We start from the raw sequence: 22,569 nt of genomic DNA on the forward strand, positions 1-22,569 counted from the left end.
CAACAGCGCCTCCGCCAACTCCTGACGGCCGAGGAGTTGGGGGATAGGAAACCGTCGCAATTATACCGACGGATGTTACAACTCTTAGGCGACAGGCCACTTGAATCTTCAATTATGAAACAACTATTCTTAAGTCGCCTCCCAACTAATGTACACCTTATTCTAGCTTCAACCAAGGATGAGTTGGACCTGGGAAGCTTGACATCATTGGCTGACAAAATTATTGAAGTATCTGTAACTGCAACTGCGCCAACAAGTGTATCGGCAGTACACACGGACAATACACCCTCCTTGTCTGCGACCCTTGAAAACCTGCAAAAACAGATTCAACAACTGTCAACGCAAGTTAATTCCTTGCAATCTGACCGACGGCACAACAGATATCAAAGTCGCAGCACAAGTCGACATCGAAATCGATCGAGTGGTAGGCATTCATCTCCTGCTCAACCTAACAGTACCAATCGCTCAGCTCAACATTCAAACAACACTCCTCAACTCTGTTGGTACCATGAAAAATTTGGAGTAAATGCTCGAAAATGCAATCCGCCGTGTTCGGAAAACTCCAACGCCGACAACTAAATGCGACGAATGTTGCTGGCCGTCAAATCGTAAGTCGCCTTTTCTTTATTGTTAATCAATTATCCAAACAACGTTTCCTCATAGACACTGGGGCAGAAGTTAGCGTTGTTCCACCTACTCACCATGAGCGTCTACATAGGCGACAAGAGTCTACTTTGACTGCCGCAAATAATACATCTATCAACACTTATGGACATCGCTCTGTAACCTTAGACTTAGGTTTGAGACGAACATCTCAATGGTTATTTGTTGTCGCAGACGTCACACACCCCATCATAGGGGCTGATTTTTTAAGACATTTTGGACTGTTAGTCGATATGAATAATCGACGACTCATTGACACTACCACCAACCTGAGTATTCAAGGTGTCGCCTCCAAAACTTCGCCTCTCGGTCTTATATTTACCACCCTTGAGGCTAAGTCCAATTGGGACTACATTCTTACAAAATTCCCAAACATTACACGCCCTTGTTATCAGGAAGCGTCGCTAAAACACGATGTGACACATCATATTCAGACCCATGGTCCACCAATTTCGTCACATCCTCGACGGCTCGCACATGACCGCTGCAAAACAGCCAGACATGAATTTGAACACATGATGCAGCTTGGAATTATACGCCCCTCTAAAAGTAACTGGGCATCACCTTTACATATGGTGCCTAAGAAAACTCCTGGGGATTGGCGTCCCTGTGGGGATTATCGAGCATTGAACAATGCTACTGTTGCAGATCGGTATCCTATCCCGTACATGCACGATTTTACAGCATCTCTGCACGGATCCACTATATTTTCTAAGATTGATCTCGTCCGAGCTTACCATCAGATACCAGTTGAACCTGCTGATGTTCATAAAACAGCAATTACTACACCATTTGGACTTTTTGAATTTGTTAGAATGCCATTTGGCCTCCGCAATGCCGCTCAAACTTTTCAACGTTTTATTGATCAGGTAACGCGTGGATTGGATTTTTGCTACGCTTATATCGACGACCTGCTTGTTGCAAGTTCCAACGCCGAGGAACACGAAACTCATCTTCATCAACTATTCACACGTCTTAATGAGTATGGCGTTGTTCTCAACCCAGCGAAATGCCAATTTGGAGTTTCGTCACTCGAGTTTCTTGGACATCATGTTGATTCGCAAGGTGTCCGACCACTTCAAGTAAAGGTCGAAGCGATACAAAACTTTCCACAACCAACTTCTTTACGCAAACTACGTGAATTCCTTGGACTTATTAACTTTTATAGGCGATTTATACCGCAGTGTGCCCAGATTTTACAACCTGTCACAGCTCTACTTGTTGGGGCAGGTAAGAAACAGGATCTGGTATGGACTGACGCAGCTTTATTGGGATTTAATAATATTAAAGTCGCCCTCGCAAGTGCTACACTTCTCACCCATCCGCAGCCAGATGCACCTTTAAGTATCATGGTTGACGCTTCGGATGTGGCCATAGGCGGTATACTACAACAATGCATTGACAACAATTGGCAACCTATTTCATTTTTCTCACAGAAGTTGAAACCAGCGCAGAGGCGATACAGCACATTTGGTCGTGAACTTTTGGCAGCATACCTTTCAGTTAAACATTTTCGTCATTCACTTGAAGGACGCTCATTTCATATTTTTACTGACCATAAGCCACTTGTGTATGCTTTACTCGCCAAACCAGATCGTCACTCGCCACGCGAAATCCGTCATCTCGATTTCATATCTCAATTCACAACGGACATACGCCATGTGAGTGGAAAAGCTAATGCAGCAGCTGATGCATTGTCGCGAATCGAACTTAATACTTTCAGTCACAACACAACTAACATTGTTGATTTTAGTCTTATTGCTGCTGCACAAAAGAATGACGATGAATTGCACAAGCTACTTGAATCACCGTTTTCACTACAATTTCAAAACTTTCCAATTCCAACTTCTGACTCTACAATTCTTTGTGATATTTCCAAAGGCAATCCACGTCCATATATCCCACAAGAATTCAGACGCATAATATTTGACACTCTACATTCGCTATCACATCCTGGTATACGAGCAACACAACGTTTAATTACTGACCGTTTCGTATGGCCAGCAATCAATCGTGATGTACGACGATGGTCTCAAACATGCATTCAATGTCAACGTTCCAAAGTACACCGGCACACCGTTTCGCCACTGTCTACTTTTTCTACACCTGACGCCCGTTTTGACCATGTACATATAGATATTGTTGGACCTCTCCCTCCGTCAAATGGTTTTTCTTATTTACTCACTTTTATCGATCGTTTTACTCGATGGCCCGAAGCCGTACCTATTCCGGATATCACAGCCGATACTGTCGCACACGCATTTGTCAATCGATGGATCGCTTCATTCGGAATACCTTCAACCATTACAACAGATCGAGGAAGACAATTTGAATCTGCATTATTTCATTCACTCGCCAACTTACTAGGAACTAAGCACATTCATACAACTGCCTACCATCCTATTGCGAACGGACTTGTAGAACGTTTTCATCGACATTTGAAGGGTTCTCTCAAAGCACATAATGATCACACTAAATGGACAGAACATTTACCTATAGTACTTTTAGGCATTCGTACAGCCCTTAAGGCTGATCTAGGTCATAGTGCAGCTGAACTTGTTTATGGCACTACTTTAAGATTACCTGGACAATTCTTTAATTCAAACTCTGAACATTGTGATTATTCTAATTATATTGATAGATTGCGTGATAATATGAGTAAACTACGTCCCACACCTACCCGCACCAACTCTAACCGTAAATCCTATATCAATCAAGAAATATTTAATTGTACCCATGTTTTTGTGCGAAGGGACTCTGTTCGAAAACCCTTACAACGTCCATATGATGGTCCATTTAAGGTATTAAGTCGAACAGACAAACACTTTGTTCTCGATCTAAATGGTCGACAGGACACAGTCAGTATTGATCGCTTAAAGGTAGCTCATTTGGATACTGATATATTTAAAAGCCAAGAGCAAACCCTCACTCCCAAGCTACAAGCATCACCCCTAGTCAAACCAACCAACCCGTCACCCATTTTGGCAACCCCTCCCCGTACTACTCGTTCTGGTAGACATGTTCATTTCCCTCAACGTTTTGTCTCGTTCTATCATTAATTCTTTCACTGGAAGGGGGCTCCTGTAGCAGACCTATCACATAGCTTTTAAACAATTCAACATTTACTTTTAATTTGATTATTTATACATCCTCTATATATCTCTTTATTTAACCTCACATTACCTTCACTTTTCTAACTAATGGATTTTAAGAATGTTAATGACTCTAACAGAAAACCACATTAATTCTCTTAATCCTAATTGGTCAGATGAGATGGGCCAAGCCCAATATTACCATGCACTGACCACATTATTAACACACTCTTTTCTCAACCAGCATCTTAGCTACACCGTTTATTGCTCTGTCTTATCAAACATTGTATATTGTATATTTTATCTATTTATTGAGAATCCTCACTTGATTCACTTGGAATAAATTGCATAGTTTACTGTATACATTTAGTAGTTGTTTTATTTTACCGTTGCGCCGACAATTACTAAACATCTATATATGACATTAGATACCTAGTATCATGCAAATTCATACATGATACAGTGTATCACATCAATTTTGGTTTATGCTAAGATTATATGGTCCATGTGGATTATGCCTATGATACAGGCCTCACATGTATACTGATACTGTATTACCGTAAATCTTCTAATTGTAACCCTGGGTTATTATTCTTTGATTGTTTTTTTAGGGAGGGTTACTATTAGAAGGGGGTTACTGTTAGAGTAGTGGGTTACTAATAGGCCTACTAATTTTAAAATACATAGTAACCCACCCCAACTTTTCTGGTCAGCAAATAATAAAACAGTACGAATAAACAAATTTCGTTGAAGTCTAACTTTATTTTATAAACTCAAAAACACTCAATCCTTCCCTACTCCTAAGATCAACATGCATTATCTCCTCATTCTCAAAATATGGCTGCATCATTTTTAGTGGGTTATTATTATAGATTGACTTATAAGGTGGGTTACTATTAGAAATGGGGTTACTATTAGAGTGTGGGTTAATACTATTTGAAGATTTACGATACAGGATTTGCTTATATTGAATGTTGATGAGTGATACTGAAGGTGTTACAGATACATTACCGAGAATCGGCTATTATATCTTGGCACTTAATTTTTAAAATAATTTTTAGCACAAAATTACACACTGGTTCCTACTTGTTGCTGTGTAGTACCTAGAGTAGTTATTGTGTGTATGTACTTTGGGATTGAGTAGCTTTACATTATGTCCCATCTGAAAAACAACGCAATGAGAGCAGGGAGCTGTAAACATCTTCCTGATGAGAGTAAAGCAAAATGATTAAAACAGGTATCAAAGTCATGCATTCTCGAATCCAATTCCAATTTCTAACCATTATGCCGTCATAGCTCTTTATAAATGCATGTTTGAGATATTCCTTTTTATTTTCTGTTGCTTTGTGTAAGAAGCTTTCTAAAAACTAAGTGTCTCTGCCCTTGAATACATAACAGTAGGTTCAATTTAAAATTAGCGCATGGACAGACAGTGTGGATACAAATGCAATATGCACATTTTAAAGAGGGTTTGATAACAATTCAGGCAAACATACAGACAAGACCAATAATGATTTTATCTTCCATTCGAAGGGTGAGTAAAAATATATTTAAAAAAAATTATCTTAAATGCCACAAACTTGTTGTTGAAAAAGACATGAAACCTAAACTCCTTGACTATTAAATTTGAATAAAAAAAATTGAAACCAATGCTTAGAAATACATATCAATTCACTGAGCTGTGGCAATGTATGGAATGCATAATTTCTCGTCTCTGCGGCATCAAAATTGAAAAGCGAAGTTATACATTACTGAATAAATTTAATGTATGCAAAAAAATAATTGGTAACCACAGAACCTTTTACAAAACATTTGATGTATCGTTTCTGACATGGTTATTATTAGTGTATGATTTCTAAGAGTGAGTTGTCATGGATACCATGTAATTAGAAAAAGGTTTTGACACTGGAGCAGAGTGTATATAGAGGTAGGGAGCCATGGGTTAAAATTATTTTTAGCAAACAAGCTGTGATGTATATTACATAAAGATCTTTACATAAATGATACAAACATTAAAATTGGCATGATGAATTTAGAAAAATTACTGCAGTGTACCTATAGCAAAATAAGTACTTAAGTATTTTATAGCAAGTAAGCTACTGTATGTATCGTAGATAAATCATTAAATTTAACAAAATGACAATGTGGCACATTCAATCGAAATCAGACATAAGTTGGATTTTTTTTGACTATACAAATGTACCCATGCAACTTATGTCTGATTTCACTTGAGTGTGCCACATGTATTGTTAGTCATAAACTTGAAGAAATACCGACTTGAAAATCAAAAGCTGAGCATTTAAAGAAAGAAATTACAGAGATATTATAGTATGAAGAGGAAACTCTAAGGACACATCATATTTAGCAAATTTTCTACAATGAAATGAAATCAGTAGATGTAGGACTATGGGTCGGTTTCCTCTGCATAGCGCCGAATAAATTGTTTATTTCAAAATAGATTTAAAATATAATTTTTATATTGACTGCATTTCTGCTCCTAAAAAAATCATTTAAATCAATTAGTGGAAATCGTTAACAGTACCCAAAATGCAATGGGCACTGACGGTCAATTAAAACATTACTGTACTGCAGTGTAGTTGACACAAGGTCAGTGCATGGAGGTATACCTCCATGGTCAGTGGCTCTCAAATCAAATAACCATTTTTGCGTTGTAGCTAAAAGTTGCACAGAAATAACCAGTTAAATGGTGTTTTTAACAGTTATTTTCTGCCATTTAACCGGTTATTGAAAGTGTCTTTTGTTCCTGCTCCCGAAAAATTGGGGTTAATTTATTCGCACAGTTGTTAACCGGTTATTTTTTTCCAGCAGAAACAGGACTCATGTCAACATACTGTATAATACTGCAGCTATACTGTACAATACTGCAGTAACTACATTTGTACTCTTAAATCTATGCAATTATTTTTAGCATTTCTTTATTTTTTTTGACATGACTCATACAATCAGTCATTCAATCTTTAACAGTATTTCCAATCTTCACTTTAAATAGTAAGAAAAAAACAATAGCATATAACATACAATATACTGACTGACTCATAAACCTAGTCTGCATTGAAACATAAAATAATGCAGTAAATAAAATGAACATTATTACCCCAGTCATTTTTTGGATCAAACACGTATGGAAACATACTTCCATAAAGCAGCTAGTAATCAGCGCAAAGTTGTGTCTTGATCTAACCGGGTACCCATTTATACACCAGGGTGGAGAGAGGCAAACGTAAGTAAAGTATCTTGCCTAAGGATACAAGCAATGCGGCGAGAGTTGGATTCAAACCTCGGTCTCACGATCAGTAGTCCAACGTCCAACACCCTGCGCCACACGCCCTCGCCCTTAAAAGTATACATAGTTCTACATTTTGGAAACACGCCGAAAGTTTTGCAATTAGTTGCTGTAGTAGTTCAGCTGTTGCTTTTACGGATTTTGCACTGATGATGTTGTTCGGTGTAACTACGAAATATGCAAACAAAATTTTTATTAAACTCAAGTTTATTTTACTTTTATTACGCTGTCGGAAGTTCGGCAACATTATTCACAACATCACCTTAAACACTTCGGTGCCAATCAAGGACTTATGAAAGTTGGAAAAGCTCTCGAAAAAATTTGGATATGAACTACTTAAAAAATACATAGTTCTATACACTATATTATATACTGTAGCTTCTTGCCTTCACAGAATCAACATTCAATATAAGTGTTAAAATTCTACACAAAAACTCAATCATTCCATAAATATAGTACACATCTCTTTATTTTCCACTTATAATTTTACTCTTTCAGCACATTGTCAGTAATATAAATCACTATAATTATTTTCAATGTATTTTATATTCATGCTACAAGTCATATATTGAAGTTTGTAACGCTTGCAGTAACACATTTCAATTTCTATTTAACACTACTTGATTGTTTAGTATCTGTTTTCATTGTGGTCTACCGCTGTTATATTAATTTATTTTTTATCTTTATGCCATAAAGTAGTGTACAATTTATACTATAGAGTCTACATATATATCGAACAGACACAGTTTCACAGATATGATTGCAAAGTAGATAAACTCTATTTGGTAGTTTCCCTGAATAAATCAACAATGGTCCTTTCACTCAGAGATACATAGCAGAACCTCTTCTTTTGTACTATACACTCCTATTCAGGGGAACGCACCTATTATCGCAAACTTTCTTGTGAAACGAATGAGGTACAATATACAGTATGTTTTTAACTACAGCTAACACCTATTAAGGGGACACTTTCTTGTCAATTCCTATTCAGGGGACAATTTGTTGTGAAACAAATGAGGTGCAATATATGTTTTAAACTATGGCTAGCACCTATTAAGGGGACACCCCTATTAAGAGAAACTACCCTGTGAAACGAATGAGGTGCAATATATGTTTTATACTACGGCTAACACCTATTCAGGGAACACCCCTATTAGGAGAAACTTTCCTGTGAAACGAATGAGGTGCAATATATGTTTTATACTACGGCTAACACCTATTCAGGGAACACCCCTATTAAGAGAAACTTTCCTGTTAAACGAATGAGGTGCAATATATGTTTTATACTACGGCTAACACCTATTCAGGGAACACCCCTATTAAGAGAAACTTTTCTGTGAAACGAATGAGGGGCAATATATGTTTTATACTACGGCTAACACCTATTCAAGGGACACCCCTATTAAGAGAAACTTTCCTGTTAAACGAATGAGGTGCAATATATGTTTTATACTACGGCTAGCACCTATTCAGGGGACAGCCCTATTAAGAGAAACTTTCCTGTTAAACGAATGAGGTGCAATATATGTTTTATACTACGGCTAACACCTATTCAAGGGACACCCCTATTAAGAGAAACTTTCCTGTTAAACGAATGAGGTGCAATATATGTTTTATACTACGGCTAACACCTATTCAGGGGACAGCCCTAATAAGAGAAACTTTCCTGTGAAACGAATGAGGTGCAATATATGTTTTATACTACGGCTAACACCTATTCAGGGGACAGCCCTAATAAGAGAAACTTTCCTGTGAAACGAATGAGGTGCAATATATGTTTTATACTACGGCTAGCACCTATTCAGGGGACAGCCCTATTAAGAGAGAGAAACTTTCCTGTGAAATGAATGAGGTGCAATATATGTTTTATATTATGGCTAACACCTATTCAGGGAACACCCCTATTAAGAGAGAGAAACTTTCCTGTGAAATGAATGAGGTGCAATATATGTTTTATATTATGACATTTTCCGGAGACACCCTTATAAAGGGGACACTTTGTCGGGTCCTAAATAAATAGTTGTCACTTCTATAGTATTACACCAAAAAATGTAGAATGTTTATGGAATTACCCATGTCCACAAACTTTAAAGGGTATTTTGTTGTTTTTTTTAATATATAAAACATTTTGTATTAATCTGTGAAAATATCCTCTGTTTTTTTACAATTTTTAGAAACTTTGTATTCATTGAGTGTTGTGTTTTTGCATTCTTGATAATGATGTTACTTTTTTCTATCCACAAACCAACAACTGGTTTTTCTTTATCCAGACTTAACGATCATTGAGATAGGTTTTAAATTGGAACAAGACTTCACTTGGTGTGCTGAAATATTTTCAATTACTATAGAAACTAGATTTCGTACATAGGTATTATTGGATCACATTAGAATTTGTTTTGCAACTTTAAACCGGATCACCTAAATAAAAAATGTCAGAAATGCAATAATTAACGGAGTGCTGATATGACCATATGAGCAAACAAATAAAACAATTTTTCAATATTGTTATTTCTGTGGTATACAGTACCATATAACACACCTGAGTGTATCCTACTGTAGCCATTTGATTGGTTAATTTTGTATCACATGCCATTCAGTATTAGTTCTATTTTAACAGTAAAAGTGATATTTAAAGGTTCTATTAAATCGTTCTATTGCAATTTTTTTTTTCAATATTTGTTGAATGTTGTTGTTACTGTTGGGTGTTGGAAAACCAGGCCGTAGTGTTAGTATTGTAGTTCTATCACTGTAGCACTGTGGCGCAGTGGTTAGAGCATTGGACTTGCAATCAAGAGGTTGCTGGTTCAAGCCCGGCCCGGTCACTGCAGTGTTGAGTCCTTGAGCAAGATTCTTTATCCACATTGTTCCTCCCCACCCAGGTGATAGAAATGGGTACCGGTATGTAAAAAGTACTGGGAAGGTAAATCAGACTCGTTTGTGCGAGAGGAGTGGCGTACCCCGCACAAACATACACACTTAGTGGAGCCTGGCCCAAACGCTAAGGAAATGGAGATGTTCTCCATTTCAGCTCATAAATATTCATTATTTGAATAATATTAGTTCTGCCCAAACAAAGAACAACAAGGAAGAAACATGAATCTATTAACCAATATTATCGTATTCTTGGCCTAATTATACACTGTATGTTTTAAGTAATGAATTCACACAGATTATAGATTGCCTAGCTTCCCTCAGCACAATTAATGTAGGCGTCAGAAAGGCAATGCTGATAGTTTGTGTTCACACTATGCTGTATACTTGGCCTCTGGCTGGTATTTCGTTGATAGTCCATATGCCAGCTTTAATTTACTTGTCACTTGTCATAGCAAATGCTGCTATGAACTGCGATGACAACATAGTAAATTCTAATTTTGGAAACTAATTAAATCAATACTATTCCTTACGAAATTGTAAATAGGAAAGATTGATATTGTCACCTAAAATCAGTTTGAAGAATATTCACACATCTTGAAATTAATCTTATTAATAAAAGTATATTGTAAAAGTATCAATAAATATAACAAATTAAGAGACAAAAATCTTTTTTCAATTAAAACTAATGTATGGAGAAACAAACTATGTCATTAGTAGAAATTGAAGATGTTCAGATTCCATTTTAATTAAAATTCCTTTTGAATGTCATAATCTAATAAATTACACTTGTAGCCATTTGGTATGTAATAATACGATTGGATGAATACATTATTGCATTTTCATTCAAATTAAAATTTGTTTCTCTGTAAAATTGATGTTTATTTGATTTATTTTGAATTGATTGACCTCTACTTGTTTGATAATTGAAAAGAGATATATTGAAGGATTTAGTCATTATACATAATGAATGCTTATGCATTAAATAGTAAGAATATTTTCATGTTCTTTTCAACCACCAGGGATGTAAATTTTTAGGTATTTTTAATCTATTGGAATAGGTGTTGCTAGGCGTGGTTACTTTTTGTCAATCATATAAGGTCAAAAGGTCAAGTGTTGTAGATAGGTCAGAAGATGCATGTGAGTGATGTGTTGTGTCTCATCTCACCTGATCAATGTGCTTGTCTTCCTGTGCCAGAGTTCTGGGTATTGTAACTGTATCTTAATGACATTTTTACATAGGCCTACTCATGCATAGAAGGGAGCATGTCCTTCAGGACCCATCAAAGAGGTTGGCTTTAGTGTTAAAACATATATCCTTTTGTTCGTTTCACAGTTTCCCCTTCCTTAAAGATGTATTGTCCCCCAGAAACAAGAAAAATGAGGATTAATAAAAAATGATGTTGGGCCATTTTGCAGTTTTAATAAAGTTTAAAAAAAAATTAAAAAAATAATTTATTTAGTTATATAAGACAAAATAAATAGTTAAAATCAACCAAAAACCCATTGACTTCCAATCAATTTGACAATGTTTTGCCTTAAATTACAGTTTTTGAGGTAAATATTTTTTTTCCGATTCAATATTTGGTCAAAGTAAATAACTATTATGTGACATTAAAATTGCATATTGAACAAAAATATTTACAACATTTTTTTTTTCAGCGAGACCAATATATCTTTAATAGGGATGTCAACTGAATAGGATTGCTCAAAAGTACTTAATTATTTATATTGAATTAAGATATATTGATATGGGCTATTATAGTGGCCTATCTATTGCTGAAAATGAAAAAATAAAGCTGTATTGCCTACAGTAGGAATGAAAGAACAAATACCCTAGCAAGACTTCCACAGTTACTTGCACTTTTTATGAATGTCTCTCATTGCATTGGAAATAAATCATGTTAGTTGAAATTGATATTTGGTCTCCAGCAGAATTGATGACATACTCTGTAGTAATTGAATGGACAACGACATAATCTGATTACATACTCTACAAAGTCCTACAATTTAAATTAAATGTGATTTATGAAATAGATAATTCAATTTTTTTTAATAAATAAAATATTATTTTGCTTGTCTTCATAGATTGTAAGCAGTCATAAATAATGTTGTTTACCATAATTTTGATTGTACTCACTGAATGAATGAATGAATGAAGTGGAAAGAAGTGTTCTCTCAGTTTGCCATTAAGCAGTTGTAATTACAAGGGCTTGCATCTAATTCCTGGTTAAATTCTGATCAAATTGTCTCATGTAAACTGCAAAGCATGAGAATTAAGGAAACAGTTCTTCCAAACAGTATACATTTTAACCTTAAGGTTGGTTATTTTGTAGGTCTGTAGGCCTGTACCTGCCAAATTTAATTGCTGTGCAAAAACAGTAAACAAACACCTGCTTAAATACAAGTAATTTCATGCAGTTTATGTCGGCCTTGTTTTACTATCATTTTATTTTTTTGTTCCTGCTTACCTGAATATCCTGATATTAGACCTTTACTTTCTCCTCATAAATTACGAAAAGAAGAATTTTCCAGTAGAACACACCAAACTGTTCAATTTTTTCTACTTGTATATATGCTGCAAATCATATAATTTTTAAAGTCATAAATAATGGGGAAGGCAAGAAAGATAATATTTCTGGGTTTTTTTGTTATAAGTTTGTGAACTAAAATCGAAGATGCCTGAAACCAGGACAGTAGTTGTTCAGAATTCATATTTTCCTCTTTATTTTTTAATATATTCAAATATCAGGTAGTTGAGGATGAAACAAATGTATTAAATGAAGATGTCACATTGAAGGACTAAATATTGCTTGAAGGGCATTCCTCAAAATTTACATGAAAATCCACACATGACTGTGGTTTCTACTTGCATCTGTTGCAAAGTCTTTGATAAAGTAGACCTTCTTACAAAAATGTTGAAAAATTACAACATATGTGGAGTTACAGTATATGGTGGACAAAATACTAAGTTACAATACATGCCAAGTTTGAGGTTGCTGCTGGCTTGAGATTTTGCAATGATATGACACAACAGCAAAGCCACGAACCCCATGTCCCAAACCCCTGTGAAATTGATTTTGTTGGCCTAAATTACTTTTAGGACAAATCGCCAAACGTTCCTGGCTTGAAACAACAAACAGTACATTGTTTTGGCCTGGATAGGTCATGATTCTAGCCATGAAAAATAACAGAAATTTGACATTTTTAGGTAATTTAAAAAACAAAATTTAGATTGTTAAAAAACGTGAGATTTTATGTACGTTGTGTGGGAGCTTGAGGTTGGGGCCAAACCGTGAGCCTTGTGCCAGATGCATGGGACTTGACATGTATGAGTTACCAATCCCACTCTCCTTGGGTTTAAATCCTTTCAGATAAAAAGATTTTTTTTTATATGACAAAACTCGCTCCACTCTCAAATACTAATAGATTTTGTTTATGTACAGTAGAGCATGTTTGTTTGTCCTGTGGACAGGGTTGCCACCTTTGAGAAAGATAGTGAATGAATCCACTTTTGGCTATCCTTGGCAGTATGCCTAAATATATAAAAACATATATAAAACAAAACATTAGGCCTAAAAACTGATTACAGTCTGTTGTGCAAGCACAATCAACCCAACATTTTAGAACATTCAGAATTTATATTTAATATATTTTCAAAAAATTACAAATTTTCAATGAATGCAATATTTATGCAACATAAAACAAGTATACTGTACTTGTTAAGACCCATACTACGTACTCGTTGGGCCTGGTTGCGTTCTGAATAGGAGACCGTTTTGAAATTGCGGCGGGTGCTGTATAATACTGGTGACGGTCTTATGATGTTATTGGACTAGCATGTTATAGGCATGGGCTTGAGCCTAGATGCTAGATGCTTTACTCTCATTGCCTCGTCCTTAGAATGAGATGTAAAGCTGTTGGTACTGTGTACTATAGTGCACGTTAAAGAACTTAGTACACTATTTAAAAAGTAGGGGATCATCTCCCAGTGTGCTGATCTCTGTAGTCGCTGCGCTGTTGGCTGCTGGTGTCCGTTGAGGACCTAATCCAAATTTCCAAGTTTCCAGTTAAGCTTGAGGACCAGATTAAAAACATTTAACAGTTAACACTAATAAAAGTTTTCTTTTGAAACTGTGAATGAATGTTTGTTGTTTTGTTTCAGAGGGAGATCCATGCAGTAGTAATCCCTGTCAAAATGGAGGACTTTGTTACAATTTGTATATTCAATACCTGTGCATCTGCAACATTCATTGGAGTGGCGATAATTGTCAGGAACCAAGTAAGTTTTTAAAATAAAAATCTACAATCAAGCATTTTTGCCATTTTGTATTATTGTTATTAAGGACTATAAACCGTAGGTCCAGTATATACTTAAAATGCTTGTGTACAGTCTAAAGTACATCTTTTGAATAGTGGGTTATGCCGGTGTACTAGTTCACACAGTCACTACTAATCTGTCTTGAGTGATTTAGTGGCCGAGCAGTTCAGTGGAACCATAACCATGATGTTCGAGCCTCACTCGCTCCATGGTTCTGGTGGAAGAACAAGTCTTCTCAGATAAGGACTAAACCATAAGTTCAGTATGCACAAAATGCTTGTGTGCAGTTTAAAGAACCTTGTACATCTTTAGAATAGTGGGTTATCCCGGTGTACTAGTTCACACAGTCACTACTTAGAGTAGGCCTTCTGGTAGGCCTCCTTCTGTAGTTTTAAAATCTACAGCTTGTTGAAGGCAGAAACTAAAACAAGATGATTCTTTGAAAAGCATTATGATGTTGTAGAAATATCTAATGTGATAAATTGTTAATATCCTAAACTAGGTTGCTTTAAAATGTATCACTATTTTCTTCATAATTTATGTACAATACTAACAGCATTGCATCTTTGTCAATTTTAATTGCAATGTCTGCGTTTTTAATGCCATTTGTTTGTGGTTCAGTTGTGAAACACTGTTACTGTACGTGTATAATCATTGTACTGCCAATGAAAGCATGGTTTTTAAAATATGATTTTTCATGACTGCAGTAACAAAATGAAATATTTTATAGTATTATTTTTATAACACTATTTATAGGAGTTTAACAAGATTGTCTCCTAATTGGTATAAAAGTTAATTTCAGGTCATTGCTTAATAGTTTTTTTATCTAATTTTTAGGTCCTGTTTCTGATGCATAAAAATAACTGGTTAAAACATTCTAACAATGTAAACGGTTATTTTGGAGCACAATTTGAGCAGAAATGCAGTCAATATAAAAATTACATTTTAAAATCTGTTTCGAAATAAACAGTTTATTTGGCACTTGACTAATCTAAACAGAAAATGCTACTAGTATTACTTCAGGCTATACTTGGAAAGTTAGAAATCATATATATTTTCAGCAACCAAAGTATACACAATTAGGGGACACTATTCAGTAAAAACTAAACTTGGGGCAATTTCTATTTCACACTACTATTCTGTGAAAAATTTGGTGGGTCCTTCCAAGGTATCGCCTTAATAAAAATTCAACTGTTTCTAAATGTATCTTTATCAGCCTCAATACGCCTCGTAAAGATTATAGATTTGTACATCTGGATACTACAGAAACACTTTGGTTGAAATTTACTTTTTTTATCATGAGAATTGCATTTGTCGTAGGCCTACTAAATTCCAATGTTTTTTTCCAAGAATTATAGGGTTATGTATAGGTTGACTCCCTCCGTGGGACAGTAATTGAACAAAAATGAATTAAGATAAGTAACAGTTCAAATTTCAACCTATAATTGGTGAGTTTGATGCCAAGACAGTGTTTCTGAAAAATATAAACTATGAACGTTCTGTTGACATGTACAATCATCCTCGGGCATTTTAATAGAATAATGGACATCCAACTGAAAGTGTACTTAAATAAGTTTAAAACTCCTGGGATATTGTCGGCTAAGGTGCTTTGATATCTCTTGAGCACGTACCTTAGTAAAGATTTGAAAAGATAAGATATAAAACTGAGTTATGATAAGCATCTTTCTGACACATGATTCAATCATTATTTTGCGTTTTTATGGGGATTGCTAGGTTTTTTGGAGATTGACTGGTTTTATCAATTTTTTTAAACCAAAAAATGATGTTTTTATACCAAAAATAAGTAGTTCAGAACAAAAATATTTTTTGTCACAAAAAGCCCATTGAAGCAATTTTCAGATGAATAATCTTGCTAATTTAATATTAGTTTTTTTTTCAATGATTAAAATTATATTGAACATTAACTATTATGTTCAATTGCACAACATTCTCAACATTTTTTTGTTGGAAGCATGATAATTATGAAAGTTTGAAAAAAACAACAAAAAAATGGATGTACAGTACTGTAAAGTATTTATATGTAATTTTCCATTATTTTAGGAGAAAAGGTCTAAAAAACGAATTATATCATTTTGATTGTACCATCATTTTCTAGGTTTTATGAAACAAAATTGATAAAATATTATAAACTGCTCAGAGTTGTAAGAACAACAATAAGCAGCATGATAAATTATAATTGCCCATTCCATAGCATTTTGATTGTTTTAGTTGATGGATTGCAAATGCCTCATCAACTAGTAGACGTAATGTGCTATTAGCCTATATAAAAAGATAAAGGCAAATTGGAGAAAAAAATGATTTTACTATAGTAAAGCATATTACTTGTACATAGTAATTCTAGAGGGATTTGGGCTTTTCATGACTACTAAATCTTAAATCAAAATCTAAATTCATATGACTTATGTGAATGAAATTGTAAACTACAATAACCTGGAAAGAGAATTAAAGTATATTCTTCTGAAATCTCCATCATAATTTGTTTTTATCCAAACCTTTTTCATAAATGATTGGAATTAATGTTTCCAATTCTACTATGGCTGTATTTATTCTCTACTTGATGCAGTTCAAAAGAATTGCTGCTGGTATATATTTTATCATAGCCTTGCTGGTTTATAACATCTTAGAACATTTACAATTTTTCCATGCACGTCCCTGTTATGCCACCTAGCTTAAATAGCTACACATACACAGTATCTCTATTCCTTCCTCCACTATCATTATTTATCCCTTCCCCTATCTGCATTCCTCCTTCTTCCTATCTCCTATCTCTATTTCAGCAATTCCCAAGATATATATTCCTCATTTTCTATATCTCTGTTCCTACAATACCTCTCCATATCTCTGTTCCCCCCTGCCCGTATTTCTATTCCTCCCTCCTCCCTGTTTTTCTATTCCTTCCTCCTCCCATTTATTTATTTTCTATTCATCCATCCTCCCTGTATTTCTATTCCTCCCTCCTCCCTCTATTTCTATTCCTCCCTCCTCCCTGTATTTCTATTCCTTCCTTCTCCCTGTATTTCTATTCCTCCCTCCTTCCTGTATTTCTATTCCTCCCTCCTCCCTGTATTTCTATTCCTCCCTCCTCCCTGTATTTCTATTCCTCCCTCCTCCCTGTATTTCTATTCATCCCTCCTTCCTGTATTTCTATTCCTCTTTCCTCCCTGTATTTCTATTCATCCCTCCTTCCTGTATTTCTATTCCTCCCTCCTCCCTGTATTTCTATTCATCCCTCCTTCCTGTATTTCTATTCCTCTTTCCTCCCTGTATTTCTATTCATCCCTCCTTCCTGTATTTCTATTCCTCCCTCCTCCCTGTATTTCTATTCATTCCTCCTCCCTCTATTTCTATTCCTCCCTCCTCCCTGTATTTCTATTCCTCTTTCCTCTCTGTATTTCTATTCCTCCCTCCTCCCTGTATTTCTATTCCTCCCTCCTCCCTGTATTTCTATTCCTCCCTCCTCCCTGTATTTCTATTCCTCCCTCCTCCCTGTATTTCTATTCATCCATCCTCCCTGTATTTCTATTCATCCCTCCTCCCTGTATTTCTATTTCTCCCTCCTCCCTCTATTTCTATTCCTCCCTCCTCCCTGTATTTCTATTCCTCCCTCCTCCCTCTATTTCTATTTCTCCCTCCTCCCTCTATTTCTATTTCTCCCTCCTCCCTCTATTTCTATTTCTCCCTCTCTGTATTTCTACTCCTTCTTCGTTCTTTTTCGTTATCCGCAATCTCTATTCCTCCATACCTTATCTCTCTTCCTTCACTCCTTATCACTATTCATCCCTTCCCATATCTTTATTCTTCCCTCTCACTATCTCTATCCCAGCTTCCCAAGATTTGTATCCTTGTATTTTCTGCATCTGAAAATAAAGAAATTATATAAAAAATTGTAGAAGATCACAATACTGTATTACTTTAATATTATGATGAAAATATTTATCAATACAGTATATTCAATAATATTTTAAAACAAATATTTTATCCTAATTGGCTATATGATAAATGTATTATTAAAATAAGTAAATTATTTATACTATTGCATTCAAGGTCAGTATACAGTATATTTATAGCAAGAAGCTAATTTGTTGTATGTGAACTGTAGCCTGTGACAAGTATTCATTAAATCTGCTTTAGTGATATTAATTTGATATCAAGATAAATCTATTCCAATCACGCCTCAGCCTTCATTTCCATTGGTCACAATTTCTATTATAATGAAACTGAATAATTTTAAATTTAATCTAAAAAATAGCCTCCAGTTGAGTCAAAACAATAAATTATTTTCATTTATTTGTCTCATTCATTTATATTTACAACAATAATTTTTTTTAATATTAGTTATTAATTTTGTTGCAATTTAGTCTGGTTATGTCTGACTAAATTTATTGGTGAATCTTATGTCTTAATATTACAAATTATTTAAATGTATAGTACTTTAAAGATGTAATGTCCCCTGAAAAAATCCTTCTTAACTATTTTGTTTTGATTATGCCGTTTTATTGCCATATAATATTTATCCACTTTGACCAAAAATTGGATCCAAACAAAAAATGTTTCAAAAAACTGTAGTTTCAAGCAAAAAATAATCAAATTTGCTGCCTGGTTTAATTTAACCATTCATTTTGTCATTTTTCTACAGAAATGAATACATTTATTAAAACTATAAAATAACCTATCCAAAGTCTGATTTAATTACCGGTAATCTTCATTTTTCATGATTTTTGGAGGAAATATATCTTGTCACTTGGAAGTAAGGGCCTGTTTCTGCTGCAACTGCTCAAAATACGGTATAAAAATACGGTATAAAATACGGTATTTTTTATACCGTATTTTTTAGTACCCCGTTTCTGCTAACAATACTTCTTGGGTGGTCGTGTTAAATTTCATCTTTTTTACCCAATAGTCGCAATAAAGGAAGTTTTACGTCTCACTTTCAACAGCCTAGCCCTAGTGATAGAGATGTTGTGAGAGCACAGAAAACATCGTAATGGGGACAATAATTCGTTCCCTCCCCGAGTTATTGTATTTTGCAATGTTGTACTGCTTTCGCAGGCTCTTCAGCTTTCAGTTTACTTGCTTTGGAGACAAGTCTATTCCATACTCCTGCTTTATTTTTTTAGAAATGTTTTTATAAATATGGTTGTCCCTTTTATTACCTTTTAGTTGGCCAGACATTTTAGCTTCCCCACACACATTTATTTAGTAAAACTGTGACGTCTTCGCTCCACATTTTCGCCGAATATATCTATACACGTGTGTAAAGCAGCTGACAGTGACAGAAAATAAAAACACGAATGTTGACCTTTTGTCATGTAAAAAAAAAATACGGTATTTTTTATTGGCAGCAGAAACGGGTACAAAAAATACGGTATAAATTTGTAAATACCGTATTTTATCCACAAATTTTGTGGGGAAAATACGGTTTACAAAATACGGTATATTTTTTATGAGCGCAGTTTCTGCTGCCAAAAATATACTGTATATATACGGTATTCAAAAAATACCGTATAATATACGGTATTTAGTTGGCAGCAGAAACAGGGCCTAAATGAATTGCAAAAGAGCAGGGAAATGGTGATTTAAGGTTAAATAAAATATGTAAATAAATAAGGAATAATATACTCTTCTATTCATACAGTACTTATAGTAGCCAGGATAATATAAAGAAAAGGGGTACCTGTAAGAACATTTCCTACTGTATACCATTTTACCCATTCTTTTTTCACCTTTCTGAAAAATGAGAAAGAGCTAACTCCACTGAACTGATATTCAAAATTCTTTGGTATGATAATATTATAGGTTTTTTTTAATCAATTTTCTATAAAGATATGTATACTGTATATCATTTCAATGCATGATACTACTGTATATAAAACTACATAGGAATTTTTTTGTTCAATTATCATTGTCATATAATAAATCCTTGATAATACTAGGTAATGTATTTAATAATCTTCTGTTTATAGTCATTACTTGGTGGATGAAACCTGTAATTGAATTTGTATGGTACTGTATTCTACAAAATAACAAGATCATTTTGATATTCTACTGTACATGACCATATCAATTTATATTATAAATGTTGGTAATAAAGTAGTTGATTCCAAGTATAAAATACAGTAGTATTGAAAATATGCATGCAACTAAAAGCATTGCAGGTTTATTATAGAGGTTAGCTAGATAATATTATTGCAAAGTTTCATATAGTCAAGCAAGTATCAAGCAAGTATATATTTTGTATTATGGCTTAATTTAAAATAGCATTTTTATTTCAAATATAGGATATCGATTTTAACCTTGCTTTTATTGAAGATTTTATCCTTATTTGCAGACACATTTGCTGAATATACAGTAGACAGTAATAATTTTTTCATACACTTCATGTTTAAAACAAATTCAAAAGCAAAAATATAGACATACTGTAAATCGGATTTCTATAAGTTGATTGCAAACATTTTAGGCTACAAAATAGCCTATAGATACAGTATACAGTGTTGTTTTATCATTACTATAAACCTGAGTGTGTGTTCACATGAGACAATAGCCCTAATGTTCTGTTGAAAATTAGTCCATTTCACAACAAGCAATTACTACACATGCCAGTACCATTGCTGGACTCTATAATTTTTTAGTCAAGTATGAATATCCAATGTTATATTTTCATTCCAGCAAAACATCCAAGTATGTGCGGAGCATGGGAATTTCCATGCAGTAATGGAGGTTGCACTTTTGCACGTAACCGGTGTGATGGACGCTGGGATTGTAAAGATGGGAGTGATGAAGAAAGTTGTGGTAAGTTTGCGAAAGGCAAGAAAGGTGGCGTTTGTACATTCTATACCATTCCATAAGTCCATAGCCAGTGGGGATAGTAAAACCTCCTTTTCCTGAGTGCCTTTTACAAACTAAAGAGAGTGTAATGCTAGTAGACCACAGAACATGTCTATTTTTGGCCAGTCCTCCTCCCTCCCTTTTTTGGCCAGTCCTCCTCTCTCTCTTTTTTGGCCAGTCCTCCTCCCTCCCTTTTTTGGCCAGTCCTCCTCCCTCCCTTTTTTGGCCAGTCCTCCTCCCTCCCTTTTTTGGCCAGTCCTCCTCCCTCCCTTTTTTGGCCAGTCCTCCTCCCTCCCTTTTTTGGCCAGTCCTCCTCTCTCCCTTTTTTGGCCAGTCCTCCTCCCTCCCTTTTTTGGCCAGTCCTCCTCCCTCCCTTTTTTGGCCAGTCCTCCTCCCTCCCTTTTTTGGCCAGTCCTCCTCCCTCCCTTTTTTGGCCAGTCCTCCTCCCTCCCTTTTTTGGCTAGTCCTCCTCCCTCCCTTTTTTGGCCAGTCCTCCTCCCTCCCTTTTTTGGCTAGTCCTCCTCCCTCCCTTTTTTGGCCAGTCCTCCTCTCTCCCTTTTTTGGCTAGTCCTCCTCCCTCCCTTTTTTGGCCAGTCCTCCTCCCTCCCTTTTTTGGCCAGTCCTCGTCCTCCCTTTTTTGGCTAGTCCTAACTAAACCAGAAGTTTAAGCCTGTTTTCCTGTCGTTGATCATTAACAGTTCAATGACGATCATTTTAAAATGATAAGTTGAAATGATAACGATAGCGAGTACCTTTTCCTTTAAATTGTTAACATTTCACTGTTTACGTAGAAGATCATCGATTATTGTTAACGATAGCGTCGAATAACGTCAGGAAAACAGGCTTTAGCAATCTAAGCTTTCATGATTTCGGTCAATAGAATCTCTCTTGCAATAATCCTGGTAACAGGCTTGACCATAACAGTTCATTCTCCAAATAATATATGCAGAAATGCATATTTTTTTCGCGCCATGCATACTGTACATGCTACGCATCAACAAAACTACGATAGCATGATATGATTTACGACTGCAGAATTTATTTATCTTTGCAGTTAAACTGGAATAGGTTTTTTGACATTTGTTGACATTTGGGTTAAACTATCTTGGGTATATATTTGGCAGTTACCCTTTCTCATTGGCTGCAGTCTTTGCTTTGGTATTTTCACTATTGTTTTAAGAAATATAATTAATTTTCCATTTTTTTCGTTGTTTTTTTGGTTTATTTTTTCTGTGCCAATGTATGCTAATTGTGTGTTTTTACAAATCTTGTTTGTGATTCATATTTCATGATCTTTCTTGACACTTTATATTTGTTTTTCTTTGATACTTGTAAGCTAAAAATTGCTGTATACATTACACAAATGCCTCAAGATTTTTTTATCTAAAGATACCTCTGGGTTTAAATTATCTATTAACGTGAAATCTAAATACATGCAACCATGTTTATTATAACGCCGCTTTTTTCATATG

General features: G+C 35.0%; 1 protein-coding gene across 1 annotated transcript in view; it reads left to right on the plus strand.

The window, feature by feature from the left end:
• Nucleotides 1-22,569, plus strand: part of LOC140054981 (uncharacterized) — a 50,898-nt gene that overhangs the window by 18,352 nt on the left and 9,977 nt on the right. The window contains exons 3-4 of the mRNA XM_072100126.1: nt 14,096-14,212; nt 20,939-21,061. Coding sequence (XP_071956227.1) covers nt 14,096-14,212; nt 20,939-21,061 — 240 coding nt within the window. The remainder of the gene's footprint in view (nt 1-14,095; nt 14,213-20,938; nt 21,062-22,569) is intronic.

The sequence above is a fragment of the Antedon mediterranea genome, chromosome 7 (genome assembly GCF_964355755.1).
Source record: "Antedon mediterranea chromosome 7, ecAntMedi1.1, whole genome shotgun sequence".
Taxonomy (NCBI): domain Eukaryota; kingdom Metazoa; phylum Echinodermata; class Crinoidea; order Comatulida; family Antedonidae; genus Antedon; species Antedon mediterranea.